The sequence below is a fragment of the Scleropages formosus genome, chromosome 22 (genome assembly GCF_900964775.1).
Source record: "Scleropages formosus chromosome 22, fSclFor1.1, whole genome shotgun sequence".
NCBI lineage: Eukaryota > Metazoa > Chordata > Actinopteri > Osteoglossiformes > Osteoglossidae > Scleropages > Scleropages formosus.
The window spans coordinates 4,674,768-4,694,163 of record NC_041827.1 but is presented as its reverse complement, the minus strand read 5'-3'; the positions used below and the strand labels follow the sequence as shown (position 1 = coordinate 4,694,163).

Here is a 19,396-nt window from a genome sequence, read left to right as displayed (position 1 = left end):
AGTGGCCTGTCCCTTCAGCGCAGTGGGCGGAGGTTGGGGAAAGTCCTGTTTAAAATTAATCAACTGTTCTGCATAACATATATGCATCCATTGGTTCGTTGAGAACACCTACCGAGTCACTGGCAAAAAAGCCCTCGGTTTTAAACAGTAGCAAATATGAATAAAATACAAAAGCATTTTTTATGTACTGTATCTTGTTCTTTGTGTCCTTTGAGTATTGCGCTCATACTGTTCTCCCACTCTTTGTCTTCAGAACACGCTGTAATACACAGCTCCTGTGTGCTGGATTTTGTTTTTCCAATATGTCGATTTAGGTTTCCTCTGAAGCTGGATGCTTCAATACTTCTGCAGCTGGACATGCAGAAATGGTCAACAGTTTGCATAGATGTCATTTTTTCTTTGGCTCTGAGTAAGGGTCCAGCTATAGCTCATCTTGGTACACTTTGTCTTAGAAGGGTGTCGGCAGAAACTGGTATGAGTCGGCCTTCTTGTCTCGGTCCTCCTTCCTGTCACAGAACCGTAAGACCTCTTCTGAGAAGATGAGCATCACGCCCCTTCCCTGAAGGTCATTACATGCAATGTATACAGCATCATTTCTAGATTCCTCATTGATACAAAACAAGCACCTATATGGTATGAAAATAACCCTAGCACAGGCATAATATATTTGTTTCAACATGAGTCTTGCAAACAACAGCGAGCAATGAGGTATATGCACTGAGTGTACAGCATTTGTCAGCTTTTGTTAGGCCTACTTATCCAGTGTGTAGATGCATATATATCTGAGCAGCAGAGAGTGAAGCAAGTTAGCTTAATAAAAAAATTCCTTAACCAAGAAAGATAAGGACTACAGTACCAGTACTGGAAAATGCATTGAATAAAAGGGAATATCTATACATAAATTAAATAACCAAAAACAAACAATATTTGCAACAGATGGAGACAAGAATAAGTTATAACAAAGTTAAACAAAAAATGAGAATAGGAAAGTAATAAGAGTAATAACCATGGGAGGAAAAGAACACCTTTGAAGCCATATCTCACTGCTTCTATCCAGGCTTTCTTTGACCCCCGCAGAATCCACCGCCCAAGGTGAAAGAGAAGTCACCGTGTGTGACCATGCCAGATCAGTAAGCATTTGATATCATTCGGCATGATCTTATACAGTAATATCACAGTTAATGTGATAAAAGGCAAGTAGCTCTGATGAAATTTAAAATAAAAGATATGAAAGAGTGGTTTTCCTGAGTACAACAAACACTCGGTAATAAGAACAACACAGCATGCAGTGACAGAATTATAGAGCTGGATTCTAATTCCAGTGCTCTCCTGCCACAAATGGTATTCAAACAACAATCTCCACTAGACCAACCTTGAAGGCAGTAAATAAAAATTTCTGCCATCGACATGGGCAAGAAAACCAATGACTTGGTTTCCATCATACTGCCATCATACAGGATGAGCTCAGAAGTGCGTCTGGCTGCAAGGATCTTAATTTAACGACATGATCCCACTCACAAGCACTTCTTATTTATAATTTAAGTCGTTGTTGGTACTGTTATGGCAGCCGTGTTAAATGAAACTACAGGAATAACTGCTATGCATACCAATGAGTATATCCTGTGGTCCAGAACTCAGACCCTTCAAAGTAACTTATGCACACAAGAATAAAGCAAGAACGTTCAACATCCCGAGTCTGTATCTGTTATCATTCCCACAGAGCCATAAAGTGGCAATTACAGAAGAAACCCCCAAGATGACTAAAAACGTCACTCACTAATGGCAATTCAACATCTTTAGAGCATGGAGGAAATCCAAGGTACTCAGAGGAAACTCCATGTGAAGAAAGCTGATACAAGATTGAAACCCACAACTGAGCAGCTGTGTAGCAACACCCACCAGCTACTGGGCCAAAGTTCTGCCCTAAAGAAAACACCATACAAAATGTGTTATAATGGACAGGATGTGGAGTCTGGTTTAGTGGTTCTCAGACCTGGTCCCGGCAGAGCCCACTGTGTGCTGGTTTTGCTGTATCTGAGCTATTTAATTATTCTGATTTAATTATTCTTTTACTGAATGAATGTGATGCCTCAGACATCACCGAAAAATTAAGTACATATTCTTTTCTAATGAAAACTTAGTTTCCACTGCATTATTCAGTTCGAGATAAAATTAAGAAATGTCTTCTTAAAAACATTTTAAAAAATGACTCCTTAGCGATCATTTTTATTTACATTGTGCAAAGCATGCACAAGCAAACAATCAATTAAGAAAACCAAGGGCATGCTGGGACCTGGGTTGCATATGGCACAAGGCCAAGTTCTTTCTGACAATTTCCATGCAGCTTTCTGCAGCCTTATATGCCAGACCAGAAGACGTAGCCGTAGCCATTAAAGCAAGGCAATCCTGGCCTCAGCACACAAGAGTCATTTTATTCAGAAATTTCACACCTCTTCGTCACTATTGTCAGCCGTTGCGCAACAAGGCCTATTCTTGTGTGCGTTTTCAGTTGTATTGCGCAAACCACAGCAGCACTGTAATTACTAGAGGAGCGTAGCATACGCTCTAAACACTACCATTTTGGAGAAATTCTTGTGCATCTGAGTCATTATGGCCAGTCTCTTGTGTCTACACACCATATAGCCTATTTTATTCAACTGTGAGAAAAAACCCCCATCCTTATGAGTGATAAGCAAAAACATCTAGTGTGACATTCTTCTGGGAAATGTCACAACATATGCAGAGGAAACCTTTCTTGCACTATTTACAAGGAAAACAGAAGGGCTGGGAAAAGGCAACTGGGAAAAATACTATGTAAAAAAATAAAATGAACTAGATGTCCTTTGGTCCAATGAGTCACCCTGAGTCAGTCATCTTGCATTTTATCACTAGGAAATGTCATCTTGAAGTCCAGTTCTGAATGTTTGGCAAAGACGAAATAAGTTCTCTCTCAGTCTAGGTGGTGTTTCTGCTATCTTTTCCATTCTTCCAGTTCAAGACATGTTTTCCTGGCACCTTGCTCTTCTCTCTGATCCTTCATTCAGATCCACTGTTCATCCTGTAATGAGTGACAGGTCTCTTCTATGTTCATGCCTGCATTCATCCTTTGCTGTCACTTTCCAGTGGCTGGCACCGGATAACTGAGTTTGTGATCTTCCTCTTGCATCCCTTCCACCAAGGGTGCTCCATTGGGACACCTCACCCAAGGCCCTGTGGTCACTGGCTCCCTGAGGGACTCTTGCTGTGGTGTGCTGATAAAGGCCTGCCCCTCTACAGGCTCCTCTCTACGCTCCGACGAATTGGCCCCAAGGACCACCATCCCAGGAGAGTAGATGTATATGGACCCTAGGGAGAATCATAACACATGGATGTATTACAGGTCCAATGCAACATGAAAGGCCACAAACACTGTCAATGTTTCAACAATGTTTCTTTATATCACATGTAGAAATTAAGAGAAAAATGACTTCTGGCTCATATGATGATGATGACGATGATGATGAGTGGCCAGTGAATAGATGACTGCTGGATACTCACTGGCCAATTGAACCAGGGACAGTTTCGAGCATCTTAAATGGCACCCTTGAGGGATTTTGGCCTGTTGGTATTTGGTTAACTACTCTTGGCATATCTGCACGTTCTTGGTCTCTCAGCTTATTCTACTACTATATTAGGTTAATTTTTGGTAGCTTATTGTTTGCGCTTTTCTTATTATACCAAGAAGATTAGCATAGTCTACATATCCACTGCTAGTCAGCTAGCTACTCACATCCTTTATCATTTCATACTGAACTGTGGCCTTGTTAATGCACTGTACTGATCAGTGCAAGCTTTTATTAGCACCGGCATTGAAAACACACACACACACATTTTCAGAACCGCTTGTCCCATACGGGGTCACGGGGAACCGGAGCCTAACCCGGCAACACAGGGCGTAAGGCCGGAGGGGGAGGGGACACACCCAGGACGGGACGCCAGTCCACCACAAGGCACCCCAAGCGGGATTCGAACCCCAGACCCACCAGAGAGCAGGACTGCGGTCCAACCCACTGCGCCACCGCACCCCCCATGCATTGAAAACAATATCTATATTTATCACCATATATTAGTCACAAAAAACTAAACAAGAATGTTGGATTTTTGTGCAACTGGATATGAGAGATAAGGCAAAACTTCTTCCTGACTTCAGTCTGCTTGCATGCTCTGGTTTTCTAGCTGATGGGAAAAACAGCTGAAAGGAATTTCCTTATAAACTTAACATATCCACCGAGGTAAAATGACAAATAAAAATTAAGCAACAATAGACTAGCAATAACAATATTACACACACACACATTTTCAGAACCGCTTGTCCCTTACGGGGTCACGGGGAACCGGAGCCTACTCGGCAACACAGGGTGTAAGGCCGGAGGGGGAAGGGGACACACCCAGGACAGGACGCCAGTCCGCCGCAAGGCACCCCAAGCGGGACTCAAACCCCAGACCCACCGGAGAGCAGGACTGCGGTCCAACCCACTGCGCCACCGCACCCCCCGAATAACAATATTACTGGAAAGATAATTTCTTTCTAGTCATGGATTGGAGCCAAACCCAACAATGTAAAAAATCCAACAGCCAAAGACCTCTTGATAAGTGAGGACCAGGGTCATGAAGCTTATTGTACTGCAACTTGCAATCATCAAAGCAAGGAAACTGGATTTGTGATCTGTGTACTGCAGGCCTAGAGCAAGCATGTATGGCAACCCAGGTGGAATCAGTTTCCTCTGAAAAGTTCCTCTATTGACTTATTTTTCCATATAACATTCTCCCAAAAGGTTTGGGAATCATCCAGGTACTTCTTGGCATGACAAAGTAGCATTTATGTTTTTACTTAGCAAGAATTTCTGCCCTGACACACTCACTCTGGATTCATGGACGCTGACCAAGAGAGGCTCGGGAGAAATGACGCACAGTGCAAGTTGGTGTTGTCTAACTTTGTTTATTAAATAAATGTTTTGTTGATTAAACAAATAAGCAAAAAGTGTTGTTTGTTCACTCAGATGCCCTTTATCTAATAATACATTTTGGCTGAAGACCTGAAAGCTTTCAGTGTCAAGAAATTTATGAGAAAACATTAAAACAGGAGGGAGCACAGTGAGTAGTGCTGCTGCCTTGCAGAACCTGAGCAATTTGGACATAGCTACAAATCCGGCTCACTCTATGTGGAGTTAGCATGTTGCCCTTCTGTCTGCGTGGGTTTCCTCTGGGTGCTCCGGTTTCCTCCCATAGTCCAAAGACATGCTGTTCAGGTGAGCTGGTGATGCTTAAATAGCCCTTAGTATGTGAATGGATGAATGAGTGTGTGTGTGTGTGTGTGTGTGTGTGTGTGTGTGTGCGCGCGCCACGCCCACACCGCCAAGCCAACTCGGGACAGCTGGGACGTGACGCAGACCGACGCATATAAGGCCGCGTCAGTCCCTGCTCTGTTTCGACAGTACCCCATCTCACTGTGCTGGCTTCTTTTTACAATGTGAACTTGTTTTCTCTAGTCTGCCTCATGTTTATAGCACAGACTGGAGCTGAATCACTTATCTCCTGTCACTCCTCACGGGGCGAACGTTAGACAGGGCCACCGCAGCATAGGTCCTCCGCACTCCCTGCACCTATGACCTCATCTCGGACTTTCACAGGGATCACCCGGATCGACCTGTGCCCAGTCCTCAGGGGCATCCTCTCGGCCGCCGTCGAGTGTCAGGGGCCGCTCCTGGAGGGGGGGTACTGCCACGCCCACACCGCCAAACCAACGCAGAACACCTAGGGCGCAGCGCAGACTGACGCATATAAGGCAGCGTCAGAGCAGGGACTGACATGGAACCTTGTTCAGCCTTGTTACTCGCAACCTGCTAGTGCTCCTCTCCTTCCTGATTCCTTTATCCTGCTCAAGTCCCTTCTTCCTAGTCCTAGTGCCTCCCTATGATCTTTGACCTTTTGCTTGTGTACCGACCTTGTCTTTTGGATTACCCCTTCAACGACGTTTGCACCTCGGAGACCTTTTGTCTGTCCTATGACGCTGCCTCTTGGATTTCCCGGAATAAAGCATTTGTTCCGCTCCGCCACTTCCTTCTGGAGCCAGCCATGACTCTCTGTGTGTGTGTGTGTGTGTGTGTGTGTGTGTGTGGCTACCCTGTGAGGGACTGGAGTCCCTGTCCAGGGTTACCCCCCTCAGCTTTGCACCCATTAATTCCTGGATAAGCTTCAGACTACTGGGACCCTGATCAGGACAAGCGGTTAACAAAAATGAAAGGATGGAAATCAGTAAGAGGGCAAGTTCTTTGTGGCACTGTATACAAGAATCACAGCTACAGCCTGAATAAACAAAAGGCTAGGAATGCAGAAAATTTTTTCTCCGGTGGAAGTACAACTGAAAGAAAGTTTTGAGTTGAGAAGTGTGAAAGTTTCTCTGAGTTGATCACTCCAAAAAAAGGACTTGTGAACAAGTGAAGGAGAGCATTGCTTATTAAACTTGCATGTCCAAAGCACCTGTTCATGGGCAGCAAATGTGAATGGCTGTGCTGGACTCACCCACGGTGTTTTTGACACTCTCTCCTCCCCCACTCTGGTCCACCGTGATCTGCTGCCTGCCGCTGTAGGCAGCCCCGGCTTCCTCAGGTACAGCCACCTCCCTGCTCTCATTATAGAGGGACTCCAACAAAGGTTGTTCAGGTGACTGGGGAGTTAGGGCGAGGTTTCCAGTCTTCTGTGTCTCCTAGGGAGATCAAGCCATTTGGCTCATTACTAACAGCCATGCTGGATTAGGTATAGATTTTGCTCACCTAAAGTAAGTCAGTCTATATGAAGGGCAGGGATTTGGAATTGCAAACTGGAGAAAAGCATCTGCTATATGAACGAACATAACTGGAAATTAGTTGCAAAAATTAGTTACACACTTCCTAGCCTCTACTGGAACTGTTCACATTTGTGCTATATATTTTTTGCAAAGGGTATAAAAATAATGCACATCATAAACTGGTCAACACCTGTACGTGCAGCTAGAGGACAGCTATAGCAGACATGGTCTGCATAAACACTGAATACCTTTGTCCAAAAGTTACACGGTGATCCTTTGTTACCGGAAGGCAGGTACTCACCTTTTTCACTGACAGACCTGAAAGAGACAAGATATACATTTAAGTTCACACTGACTGTAAAGTAACGAAACAGAAAAGACAATTTCACTTTGATGCCATCTTTCCCGTACTAACGCTACCCATGTGAAATGCAAGGTGTCTTATTTTCTCTTAGTTGTTCTCCCTGAATGAATTCTCTCTGTGTCACTGTCAGACAGCACACTGAGAGTGTGAAAGAGTATGAATGTGAGCAAGCTGCGTCCATGTAGAGAGAGTGGACTATCAATGTGTTAACATTTCTCAACATGACTCTGTCATATTGTCATATATGTCAGTATGTAAAGGTGTTGGGGCATATCTGTGTGTACCAGCAAGTAAGTGCCGGAGAGTGCAAAGAAGTACCAGTGTGGGTAAGGGAGTGTTGGTGTGCATCAGTATGAAAATGTGTCAACAAGTGTTTGTGTGGAGGGTGTTAGTGTGTTTTTCCATGTGAAGGAGTGTGTGCATATCCTTGAACTCACCACAGTACTCCTGTAGCTTCTTCAACCTCTTACCCCTGCAGAACCCTGCCAATAATACAGCAAGCAGCAGCAAGCAAACTAAGATGAGCAACCAGAGGGACTGGACAGAAGGTGAATTACTGGTGCCCTGAGGTGCAGGACTGTTGAACTGGTGCTCAGTGCTGGAGGAACTCTGGGAGGTGCTGATGTTGAAGCGATGGCTGGAGGTAGGGCTGGAGGACATCAAGGGGGTGGTTGTAATGGATTCCTGGTACGCAGAGCTAGAAGAACTCTGGGAGATGGTGACGTTGGGATACTGGGATGAAGCGCTGGAGGAATTCTGCTCCGTTACCGGAAGTATAAACGTGTTTGTGGGCTCTTGAAAGTGAAAAGAGAGATGAAACAACCAGAAGTAAGTCGATGTTAGGGTTGTCTGAGCGGTGCCTCCTTCAGATACTTTCACTGCATACAACAGACCTCTGGTGGTCAATTCAGGTACTTCAGTTATTTGAATGAGAGCAACATCAGAGAATCCATACCACTGCTCACAGCACCGGCTGCTGATCAATTAATGAAAACACGAAACCTATGCCTTTTATCAATTAGCTGCATATAACATTTTTCATCAAACTGTACGCCTCATTCTCCAAGATGAACAATTTCATGCCCAGAATATACAACCAGAGCTAAAGACAAAATGAGAATGGATTTTGCTCAGCCAGGGGCAGACATAAGTGCGAAAAAAAAGACATTGTTAATGGTTGTTTGTGTCTCTACAAATCAGATTTTTGGTAACTCAGGTACATTAAACTAGAGCAAAGTGAAAATCCCACAGGGTGGTAGCTCTCCAAGAGGATGAAAGGGCACCACTGGCCTTTAATCTGGAAAAATAACTTCAGGGGTGTTGGAATTTAAGTTCTCTTGGAAAATGTGATTTAGCTAGAGGTGTAGTGGGAAAAAGTAACTTTGGAAAATATCATCTCAAATGTTTCTTTTGGTCTCAAACAATATTATGCGCTATACTAAAATATGACAACAACACAAAGAGATTTAAATCCACTTTTTACGTTTGGTCAAAAAGCCTTATCTGAACACATAAAAAATATCTGACGTACCCAGAGCTCTAACAGTGGTTGCCTGAAGGGTGCTAAAGAGCCGCTTAGTAATTGGCATGGCAGTTGCTGGGGTGGTGGAGACTGGGCCACACTGGTGATCTCTGGTATTATTGCCTTCAGAAATCATTACCAGTCCAAAGTTGGTACAGCTGCAACACACACAGAACAAAGGAACAAAGCATAAATATGAATATTCTTCTTCAAACATTTTAAATAATCAAATACACTACACATATATGCATATTTAAAAAGTTAGTGAACCCTATCGGGAAGATTCTTATTCTTCAATGAAAAATTAAAATAAACTTCTAAATCTTAAGATAAGCTATAAAATGAAAGAAAATGACTATGATTTACATCCCTGATTCTACTCACCTGTTTGGTTTAACTAGTGCAACTTGGGCTCACTTCTTTTTACACCTGCACTACGTCTGTGTTTCTACTACACACATGATTTCCTCTAAAGTAACATATTGAATTGGTCATTACACACCTGTTATGTCACATGAGATACACTGATTCTCATGAAGTAGGAGGAAAAATAAAATCCAACAAAATAAAAGGTATTTTTATCCTTGACAACAGTAACATCAACACCAATGTAGACATGTCTACATTTAATCACTCAGCTGATGATTTTCTCCAAAGCACCTTACAATGTTAGGATACCTACAGTTATTTACGCTAAACAAAATAATAGCTGTGGAATTTTACTTGGAGTAATTTTAAAGTAAGTATTTCGCTCAAGGGTACTACAACAGTAGATAGGATTCAACCCTGTGACCTTCGGATCATTACATAGAAGGTTCGAAATTGCTCTAAATCGTGTTCCATTACCCTGTTGTATAGAAGGGTGAGTGACTGAGGAGTTTAGTGTCAGTCAGCTTCGATAAAGGTGTCACCAACATACTACACAGTAATCGTTTTGTGTCACTTTGGAGAATAACGTCTGCAAAATTAGTGCCCATGGACAGAATAAAAAGCCTGCTATATGAAAAAAGCACATATTTTCACCAGATGTTGCAATGGTTTATCACTGTAAACAACTCTATGTGTACTTCATTTGTACATTCGTTTATTCTATCATTTGTTTACTCATGTAAACATGTGTTCCAAACAGACATTCACTCAATCACTATTCCAAAAACAATTATCCAGTAAAAGGGTGAGAAACATCTAGCACAGGGCAGGTGCCAACGCTCAATGGGACACAAGCATTGCTGGAGCTCACTCACACACACACACACACACACACACACACACATACAGAACATGCAAATTCCAAACACAAGGCCCCTGAGATGGGAATGAAATCAAGTTCCAGCACTTTGACACTGAGAAACTACCTTGTTGCCATTAGGAATACTTTTCCTCGAAGGGTTTTTCTAACGTTACCTGCATCCACATTGTGCATGAAATTTTTTTCACTATTTTGAGTACTCCTGGAAAGACTCAGTGAATGACACTAACCATATTTGAAGCACACTTTTACTAAAGTCAGTCAACAAGCCCACATCGGATCCCTCTGTTGTATTAACCTTGACAATTAAAATACTATAATCAAATTGCGCAGCAGTTATTATTATTATTATTAACTGTATTATTCTGTATATCATTCATAAGTATGCATTATATTATTCTGTATTTTTACTAACAATGCTTAGGTAAAGAGTACCTGAATTACTATGCTTCTGCATCTCCTCTGTGTTTTTTTGTATCTATTTACCCCTGAAACTCTCTGCTCGCTGCATTTATTTTGCTAATATTTCTCTGCTCGTTCAACTCAACAGCACTGCCTGTATTTCTTGCACGTGCTTCTGCATGCATGCTTTGCCACTCCTGAAATCACATGCAAACTGCATACGCAGTGTTTATTCTTACTTTGTATGTTGCTTGCAAGTGCGTTCCATGGATTCCAAAGATGTGACGCTGGAAAAGGTGCCGGATGGACAAGACAAACACCTCCTGCACGTGTACTGTGCCTTACTACTGCAGTAAAAACCTTTTTCGCAATGGCACTCTCGGTTAAAGGTTGCGCCACACGTCTTAATTTCTACCAGGTGTCGACTGTCTGCAGAGATAAAGAGACACATAAAGACACACAAACGGCGGATTAACCTGTACACACACACACACACACACAGTAGCAGTGGTTACCAAAATAACACCTTGCTACTTAAACCAGATGCAGGGAAACAGTGTCTATAATTAGCTATAGATATGTAAAGTTCCTGTTTTAGATCATGTCAGAAGAGGCTGTAATGACAAGTGCAAAACAAGGAAAATATGCTAAAATAATGTGTGTCACCTAAGCAAGGTCGGGTGCATGGCTCACACATGGTGACTCCTTGCTTCACAAACTGGTATCTCTCGTCACAGCAGGGGGCATTCTTGCACTCCTTTAAGACGGGCTCTAAATAAAAGACAACAGTTTTGAGTTGAGCAGCGCTTTCACAAATCCACCCGCGTGGACGCACACATTTGCAGGCGTACCAAAACACACGTGGACACACAGTGCTAAGTACAAATTTGCAACACATACAAGCAGAAACACAGCATTGGAAGAAAGCGGGCAAAAGCCAAGCAGCTTTCATAAATTTTGCATCACTAATCTGAGGATCAAAAGGTACTTTCCAGTGAAAACATTTCTAACCAAAAAAATCCCCATGTTCTGTTCTATCATGTCAAACACATCATGTTTTAGCTGTCCCAGCCTTTAATAGACCTTTTCCCTTGAAGAGATACAAAATCTCGTTATGATTCGAAGTCAAAATCCATCTTTTTGAAATGGAGACATATTTTACTCCCCAGATCTCATATAAAGAGTTTGTCTTCATCATCCCTGCAGTTTGTTTCTGCATGTGACTGCATCTCACCGTGATTATTCTCTCCTACAGGCTATTCTTACCCTTGCTACAGAGTACAAAGTCACTAAAAGGGATCTCTGCCTTACAGAGTTGCATGTTTCCCCTTTCTTTTGTCAGACATCTCTGTCCTCTGATGGTGTGACACATGATTCAGCCAAACTAAATGTGCTCAGTGTAGTGTCAGAAAGCTCATCTCGAATGCAAAGAGGAAGCCGCAGGAGAGTGTTTGTACACAAACAGAGTCTGATGGTATTACTGCCACATTAGGAAGTGAGCAGTATCACAGGGTAGCAATAGTTCTCCAGTCACTCTCATGGAAAAATAACTTGTCATACATCAGTTATTACTGTTGTGTTGCAATAGTTTGTTGAGGTAGGTTCCTATCTTAAGAAAACGCTTTACTTGGCCCAAAGGCTGAGCGTGGCATGTGTCACTGGAAGGCAGCTTTCACATGAACCACTGTCCGACCTAGAACAAATGGTTTAAAAAAGTTCCCTCCCGCTTAAGGAAGGGGTACCAGATGAAGACAGAGACGTGTTTCTCGGGGATTCCCTTCTTCCCTTGCTTTTGCAGGTACGCTGTGATCACATCTGACAGCTTCTCCAGTTATCAGCAGGCTCAGCCTCCCACAGCCACAGAAACTGATACATGACCTTCCTGCGAAGTTCTCGGCCTGGTTTGCCTACCTGTTGGCCACATCCTGTGCCTTTCTCATGGCCTGACCTTCTAAAAAGTCTCGTTGCCGCGACTATTCACCTGCCTCACCTAAGGTAGAAACTTGAAGCTGTTGCATGCACTCCTATTATCAGTGAAAATGGATGGCACTTACCTTTGTAAGCACATTAAAGCTCTGGGAGTGCAAGTTCTTTTGTAAGTCTTATCTTAGGTCCCATATAGGACTTTGAATATTTAAGTGGAAAAAAAAAACACGTCACGTTCTGGAGAAAACTGTGGAAATGAGCAGAAAGCCTTACCTTTCAGACATCCAGGGCAAGGAGTAGGGTCAAGAACAACCTGAATGAGGGCGAGGTGGAGGAAAAGACTGTATAAAGATGCATGAAGAAAACACAAAGGTTTTACCAAGACATAGTTTCTCTTGGTATCAATCCCTTCCCAAAATTACTGTTTTTCTGTTGAGTGTTACATGAAACTGGCATCTCCTATAACTAATTGTGTGGTGAAGATCAGCAAACGTCAGAATTTAGACATAACGTGACCAGTTTTATCTCACTTCCTTTCTTCATATTTGTAAGAGTTGAAAAGGAATGGTTTGCATTCAGCTTCAAAAGGAAGGTGATAAACTGATAAGTACTAAGTGTTGTGGAAACTAGTTAAAACCTTAAACTTTGATCTTCTTATCACATCTGAGTAAATATTCTATGGCTATTAGGTGATCATATGCAGAAACACACACACATTTTCTGAACCGCTTGTCCCATACGGGGTCACGGGGAACCGGAGCCTACTCGGTAACACAGGGCGTAAGGCCGGAAGGGGAGGGGACACACCCAGGGCGGGATGCCAGTCCGCCGCAAGGCACCCCACGCGGGACTCGAACCCCAGACCCACCGGAGAGCAGGACCTGGTCCAACCCACTGTGCCACCGCGCCCCCTCTCATATGCAGAAACAGCAAGCTCAAAAATGAAAATTAACGTTTGCCAGACACTGAAGTACTATTTGCACTAAGATGTTCAAATATGTCTTAATTCATCTGTCATTGTGTAATCTGCTGTGGACTGCACCACACAAATGAAGGCTCACCAAAAATCCAAGGAAGCATGGAAAGCCCCTTCCAAAAAGCTGAAATGCCTGATGGCTGAAAAAGAAACTGGGAAATAAAGGACATTTATCTGGGATAGGAGGGTGGCGAAAGGAGCAGGCCACATGACAGGGAGCAAGCGGCTCATGAGGAAATCTCAAGATTGCAGTCATCCCCATTTCTTTCATCACATGCCATACTGACATGCCTAAGTTGAAACGAGCAGGAGGACACTTATTTCTTCGAAAAAATTAGGAGGTGGGAGAAGGAGAAAGGCTCAACACATTGCAAACAATGGGAGAGAAGCAACATAACTAACCGGTGAACTTCACTCAGTAACAGTAGAACTGGGCCATCAAGCAAAACCACATCAATCAAGGTTCGTATTTAGTGTGTGAGAAATCGGAAGTACTCTTTCATGCTCTTATACCCCAGAGACAACACAGTTTCACTGGGGGTGCCTCTTGGTCTCTGAAACCACAAGGCCACTCCCACAATAAACTTCTTACTCAGGCATGACCTGTGAGAAGACCCAAAGACCCACCCCTAGGCCCACCTCCGTCTCCATTCATAATTTGATACTCATCATCAGCATCTCCCATCTATCATTCTGAATTTCTGAGCAGAAAGCAGTACTGCCCCACAGCAGCAGAGCAACCCAATCATCTGGCAAACCATCTACCTTACAGGCAACTGTGTGACACTGCAGTTAGAGCATTGCCCTTTGGAACATCTGCATGTGTCACACATGGAAGAAGTGTTTCATGTAATTGGTATTTATTCACTATGTACTAATGTAATAACCTCAGCTACTAAAAATGTTGCCTGTCACTTTGTGCCATTCACATTCAAGAAATATACCTAAACTAACAGAGCCTGCAAGAAAGCTTTTGCCTCCTTTATTCGTTATAAATTTACCTCAATGCATTTTGGGAAACGTTTAGAAATGAGAGTTACCAGTTAGACAACAACCTGTTCTGGCAACAGGAAATCTATTTTTGTGTATTAACCAAGGCCATTTTTAGCTCTTTCTACAGTTATTATGTCAGGAAGAAATACGTTGATCAAAATACCAAACAGGTATACACGTCTTTTTGTTTGTGAAAGTGTTTACTTGTGGTCTAACGGACCTACCATTTCACAGTCAAGCTTATTTAAAACACAAGTCAGATATGAGTGTGACAGATGCCTGCAAACGAGTCAGATCTTTACTGAAATCATTGCATCAAACTGCTGCTTCCCTGACACGGCAACATAACAGTCTAACATCTAACGCTTCGTCCACTAACCCCAAGGGACAAAAACTCAAGCATAAACTCTCACCACACTGAACAGCAACAGGATTCAGCTCTTGCAGCCCAGCGGCCCACACAATAACCCATGGTTCTGAAGACCACTTAGATGCTCATGTCAAGCTAAGGGACCCTGCTTACCTCACTGCCACTTTACACTACAAATGGTGCAGAAGGCAAATTTAATGACCTCGGTAGTAAGACAATTTCAGTTTACTTGTTTTTCTCAAATCAATTTCTCTTTGAGACCTTATCAACCTCACGTTTTACTTAGTTGTCCCAGCGCACTTTATCTGAATTTTGACTACCAGACGTTTGGAATCCCCCAGTGACATTTTGATCCTCAGGATGGGCTTTCCATCAATAAAGAATGGAGAATGCCCATCACCACTACAGCGAGGTCAGAGAGTTTTCACTTAGTTTATCAGTGATCATAATGTCCTTCACCTAATAAAAGAAACATTTCACAGGCTACTGCTGGCCAGTCCCAAATACATTACACAGCCCCGCAGCAATTAAAGATACTAAATATTCAGTTGGCAGAACACACATGATATACAATATATGCAGGAAGCATTGAAGGATTCCACCACCCAAATTTTCACCCCTGGTAAAACACAAGCAGCCTAGCTGATACTCCCCCCCCCCCCCCCAACAAAGACACTGAACTCTGAATAACCCAAATGATAATGTCGCAAGAGTCACTGATAATCAGTGAACTTCTGCCAAGCATTCGCCCCAAGGGATAGCTTAATTATAAACATAAATACTGTAGATGCTTTTATTTAGCCAGTTATACAGTACTGTCAAATATTACTCAACATTGTCCCTGTTTTGCATAGGAACACATCTGGAAAAACAGCAGCTGGATAAGTTATTTATATATTTTAATTATTTAGACACAAAAATGTGGACAAATATTTTAAGATCATTTTTAATCAAGTTAGTGGAAAAATACTTGTGCATTTGTGGCATGGGAGGCCTACAGCGTCATCCTACCAAAGTTGTGTGTTTGCAGCTCAGATTCATCTGGTGCCCCCCCCCCCCCCCCCCCCCAATGAATGGTAATAAAACCAGACTGGGACTCTGAAGATCCCATTTACTGCATTAACACCACTTCTAGTTAATGTAGGCCTTCTCAGATTAGCAAACACTTCTACCAATGACTTGAAGGGGTTTGATGTCTGCCGGTAACCTCAGCTTTCACACCGGGTTTCACTATACATCACACTCATCACTGTGCATCTGCGCCTGCTTTGCAGGAAGGGGAAGTACATTATATATAATGTAAGTTTACATTTACTCATTTAGCTGACACCTCTCTTCAAAGTGATTTTGAAAAGTTAAGCTACTTGCGATTACTCAAAAATGTATAGAGCTGTTTTTTTTGTGCTGGAGCAACATCAGAGCCAGAAGCCTGAATGGCAGCACAGCTGGAAGGGCGTTCGAACCTGCAACGTTTGGCTCCACCAAGGCAGCAGCTGGAAGCCCTGCACAACCAGCTGCCTCCGTACCTCACTTACACGGTTTTCTCGTGCAGCAGAGTAAAATTTACTGAGCCCTTTGGCTTTGAGTTAGTCTTGTAAATCGGAATCAGAGAATTGAAGTATATTAACTAACAAAACATCCAGAGAGTGTTTTGCGCTCCATTCATAAATTAGTCCAGGCAATTTAAAATTAAATTCGAAAATATTCAGGTAAACACAGCAGAGAAATATAAACGAAAGACTGTTTATACTGCAAAGAACGAATGATAAACGAATAAATGAGGATGTGGTAACTGCTAGCTGAAAAGTTCATCATCATGCATACCTCGTTTACCTGCCTTGGTAATTCCAGTCAGACTGAAAAGTCAAGTGTTAACGCCGAAATAATAAAAGACACGATGATTTGCTCTGTCCAACACCGAGCACCGCGAATTTGGAGGGCGTCGCATATTACATTAGGAAGCTTTAATAAAATATTTTAAGTAAACGGCGAGAGCTTCGACATCGATCGAACGCACTGACATGAGACACGTTCAGGCGAAGGTTCGCGAAAAGGCGCGCGCGGCTTCTAGCCGAGCCTGCCTGCCGCGCGCGCGCACACTACTCACCAGCCTGACGAGAAAGAGCACGTTCAGTGACAAGGGCACCCAGGAGTACATGTCCATTGTGGAAACTATCAATTACGTTTTAAGATATATATATATATTTTTCTAATACAATATATATATATATTGTAGTATATGTATTGGTAAAATTAAAACATGAGCGCGCAGTTTCCCGCTTGCAGTGAGAGAGCTCAGTGCAACGTGCGCTCTGGCGGCGGGATGCTGAGGGACGAACTGAAACATCATGGACTCGTAATAAGTGGCTCCCTCTCCTGCGTGGGCGTCAGAGTCACCGTTCGCAGTGACACAACGCTCACACTCGTAGCCCCTCCTGAGATGCGCACAAAGAGCAGCCCGGTTCCCACCAAATAAGCACTGAGCGCCAGTTTCGGGAGTGAAAAGGTTCACAGAAGAGGATACAGTAAAGGCGCAGCGGAGAACGGACCTATTTCGCTCCGACACCCCGAAGACCTCAGCGCTGCGCTAAAGCGCCACACAAAGCAGCATCGCTTGTCCACTCTGAGCGGTTTTTTTATTTTTATTTTGAACGTGTACCATCACTGGTCGGAAAAACTGCTTGTTTTTAAAAGAGAAGCTAAAAGCACAAATCAATCAATGCGATGTCCCCAATTGAATTTTGCGCGGTCATTTACAAAATTCAAAGCCCGATGTCATACATTATCCGAATTACAATTTCGGCGCAATAAAGTCAAAGATGCCTCCCACCCCACGCCCAAACAAGGAAACAAGTCATCATAAATAGAAAGAATCCAGATTTTATATATAGAGGAGAATGAGATTTGACATAACGGAGACGCGTCGCTGGACCCGCAAAAAATCATGATCATGTCTTGCAGTAGCACTCTAAAAACTTGCAATAAATAAATAAATAACATTGTTGTGTGGCTTCATTTTATTTTCAAAAGTGCTTTCGTGATTACAACGGATAGTTTCAAGAAAACATGACACGTACAGTACGTTTTTTTTTTTTTTTTCCAAAACACAACTATGGGTTTTCTCTGCAGCACAAAGAACGCGCTGCCTTCTGGCAACTGTTGACTTTCATTGTGACACTATTATCTATTTATAGCATTCTAGATATGTTTCTCACTGTCTCACTTTGTAAAGATGTATGGATTTTGGATTCATCCATGATCCATCCTCACTTGCAGGATCGAGTGATCTGGAGCTGTCCAAGAGGGTGACATCCTGAGCTGGTCCAGGTTGCTGATGGACATGTTCTCCCAAATGCTATATAAACCACTTTGAGTCAATAGCTCCTCTGAACTTCATATCTGTTCTGAGAGGAAAAGAGACCACCTGGAGGAATCCCATTCTAGCTCAGAAATAAGGGAAATCCATCCACACTGAGCCAGGAGTGTGGGAATTTAGCTCCTCAAACTAGGAGCTGTGAGGTTCCAGAGCTACCTGTAACCCAGTGTGTGTGCGCAATGTACAAATATTATTATAATGTATAAACTGGGGGGGTGCGGTGGCGCAGTGGGTTGGACCGGGTCCTACTCTCCAGTGGGTCTGGGGTTCGAGTCCTGCTTGGGGTGCCTTGTGACGGACTGGCTATACTGACTATATAAATGTCAGTGTTGATGGTGCTTTAGACTAACTGCTGTAATCTAAAAGAAAGATCACATAGAACCGCAATTGAGCCCTTAGACTTGTACCGTACATTGGAGATTTGTGGTTCAAGACCCACTCCCTACAACATCTGGAGCGTCCTTAAAACAAGACCTGTCCTGGTCAGGACTGTGGCTACAGTTTCACTTACCGCTAGCACTATAGTCAGGGTTGTGACAGTCCAACGGAGGGGGGGATTTACCTCTGGACAGGAGGCCAGTCTATGGAAGGGTAGCAAAACACACATGCTCACACAATACAGGCAATTTAAGCATCGCCAGTTCACCCAAACTCCATGTCTTTGGAATGTGGGATTAAACCAGAGCACTTGGGTGAAACCCTCTGAGACTGAGTCAGATTTGAACCTCAGCCTGAACAGCCCAGCTGCTGTGAGGCAGCAACACCACTATGTCATCCTAAAAGAAGACCTCTAAATGATTTGCACCAGTAAAATGTCAAGCTGTGCATGAGTCAAGTGCTGCTAGTCATTTTAAATAAAAATGTCATCTTAACATTGAATCGAAACACTGGGTTGAGTAATTACTGATTTTTCTTTTTTATGTAATTCTGCAATGTCTTCAACATAATCGTTTGGCCCCACAGTCTGCAATGACTTCTGATCCTACTCTGTACCTATGGTACCACCCAACACAAACAAAAACACAAAGGTTTCTCTGTAACATCATTATCTATTGTCTTGCTCCTTGAATGTGCTTCTGCAGTCTTGACATATTTTGTGGTACACTCAACATTGAGCGGTAAGAATAGATCTCCATGGATAAAAGCTCATGTGACGCTCCTCCTGAAGACATCCCAACATTACTTTTGTAGACTCCGATTAAATACCCATCAATCTCCTTTTTGTCTGTTGTAAAGAAACCCAAAGAGCGTAAACTGGCTGCAACAGACGAAGCCGGACAGGAGGTGCAGTGCTCACCTGTTGGTGTCGTTTTTTTCTTCAGGTACCAGGGAGGAGACAAAGGAGGGGAAAGGGGGGAACCGGGAACGGGTAGAGAGGGGAGTCGCCTTGGT

At 43.1% G+C, this 19,396-nt stretch overlaps 1 protein-coding gene across 3 annotated transcripts; it reads right to left on the bottom strand.

The window, feature by feature from the left end:
- Positions 1-1,075: 1,075 nt before the first annotated feature.
- On the bottom strand, positions 1,076-16,861 carry LOC108918236 (tumor necrosis factor receptor superfamily member 8-like). 3 transcript variants are annotated; one of them, XM_018725353.2, is made up of 8 exons: positions 16,736-16,861; positions 11,030-11,134; positions 10,603-10,792; positions 8,722-8,870; positions 7,628-7,984; positions 7,128-7,144; positions 6,562-6,745; positions 1,076-3,345 (listed from the first exon to the last, which is right to left on the bottom strand). In XM_018725353.2, the coding sequence occupies exons 2-8, from the start codon at positions 11,058-11,060 to the stop codon at positions 3,113-3,115; spliced, it is 1,161 nt and encodes a 386-aa protein (XP_018580869.1). In that variant the 5' UTR covers positions 11,061-11,134; positions 16,736-16,861; the 3' UTR covers positions 1,076-3,112. The 3 variants fall into 3 exon arrangements, with proteins under 3 accessions (XP_018580869.1, XP_018580868.1, XP_018580870.1); XM_018725352.2 differs by lacking the exon at positions 16,736-16,861 and adding an exon at positions 12,563-12,733; XM_018725354.2 differs by lacking the exon at positions 16,736-16,861 and adding an exon at positions 12,563-12,733 and having other exon boundaries at positions 10,603-10,788.
- Positions 16,862-19,396: the final 2,535 nt, after the last annotated feature.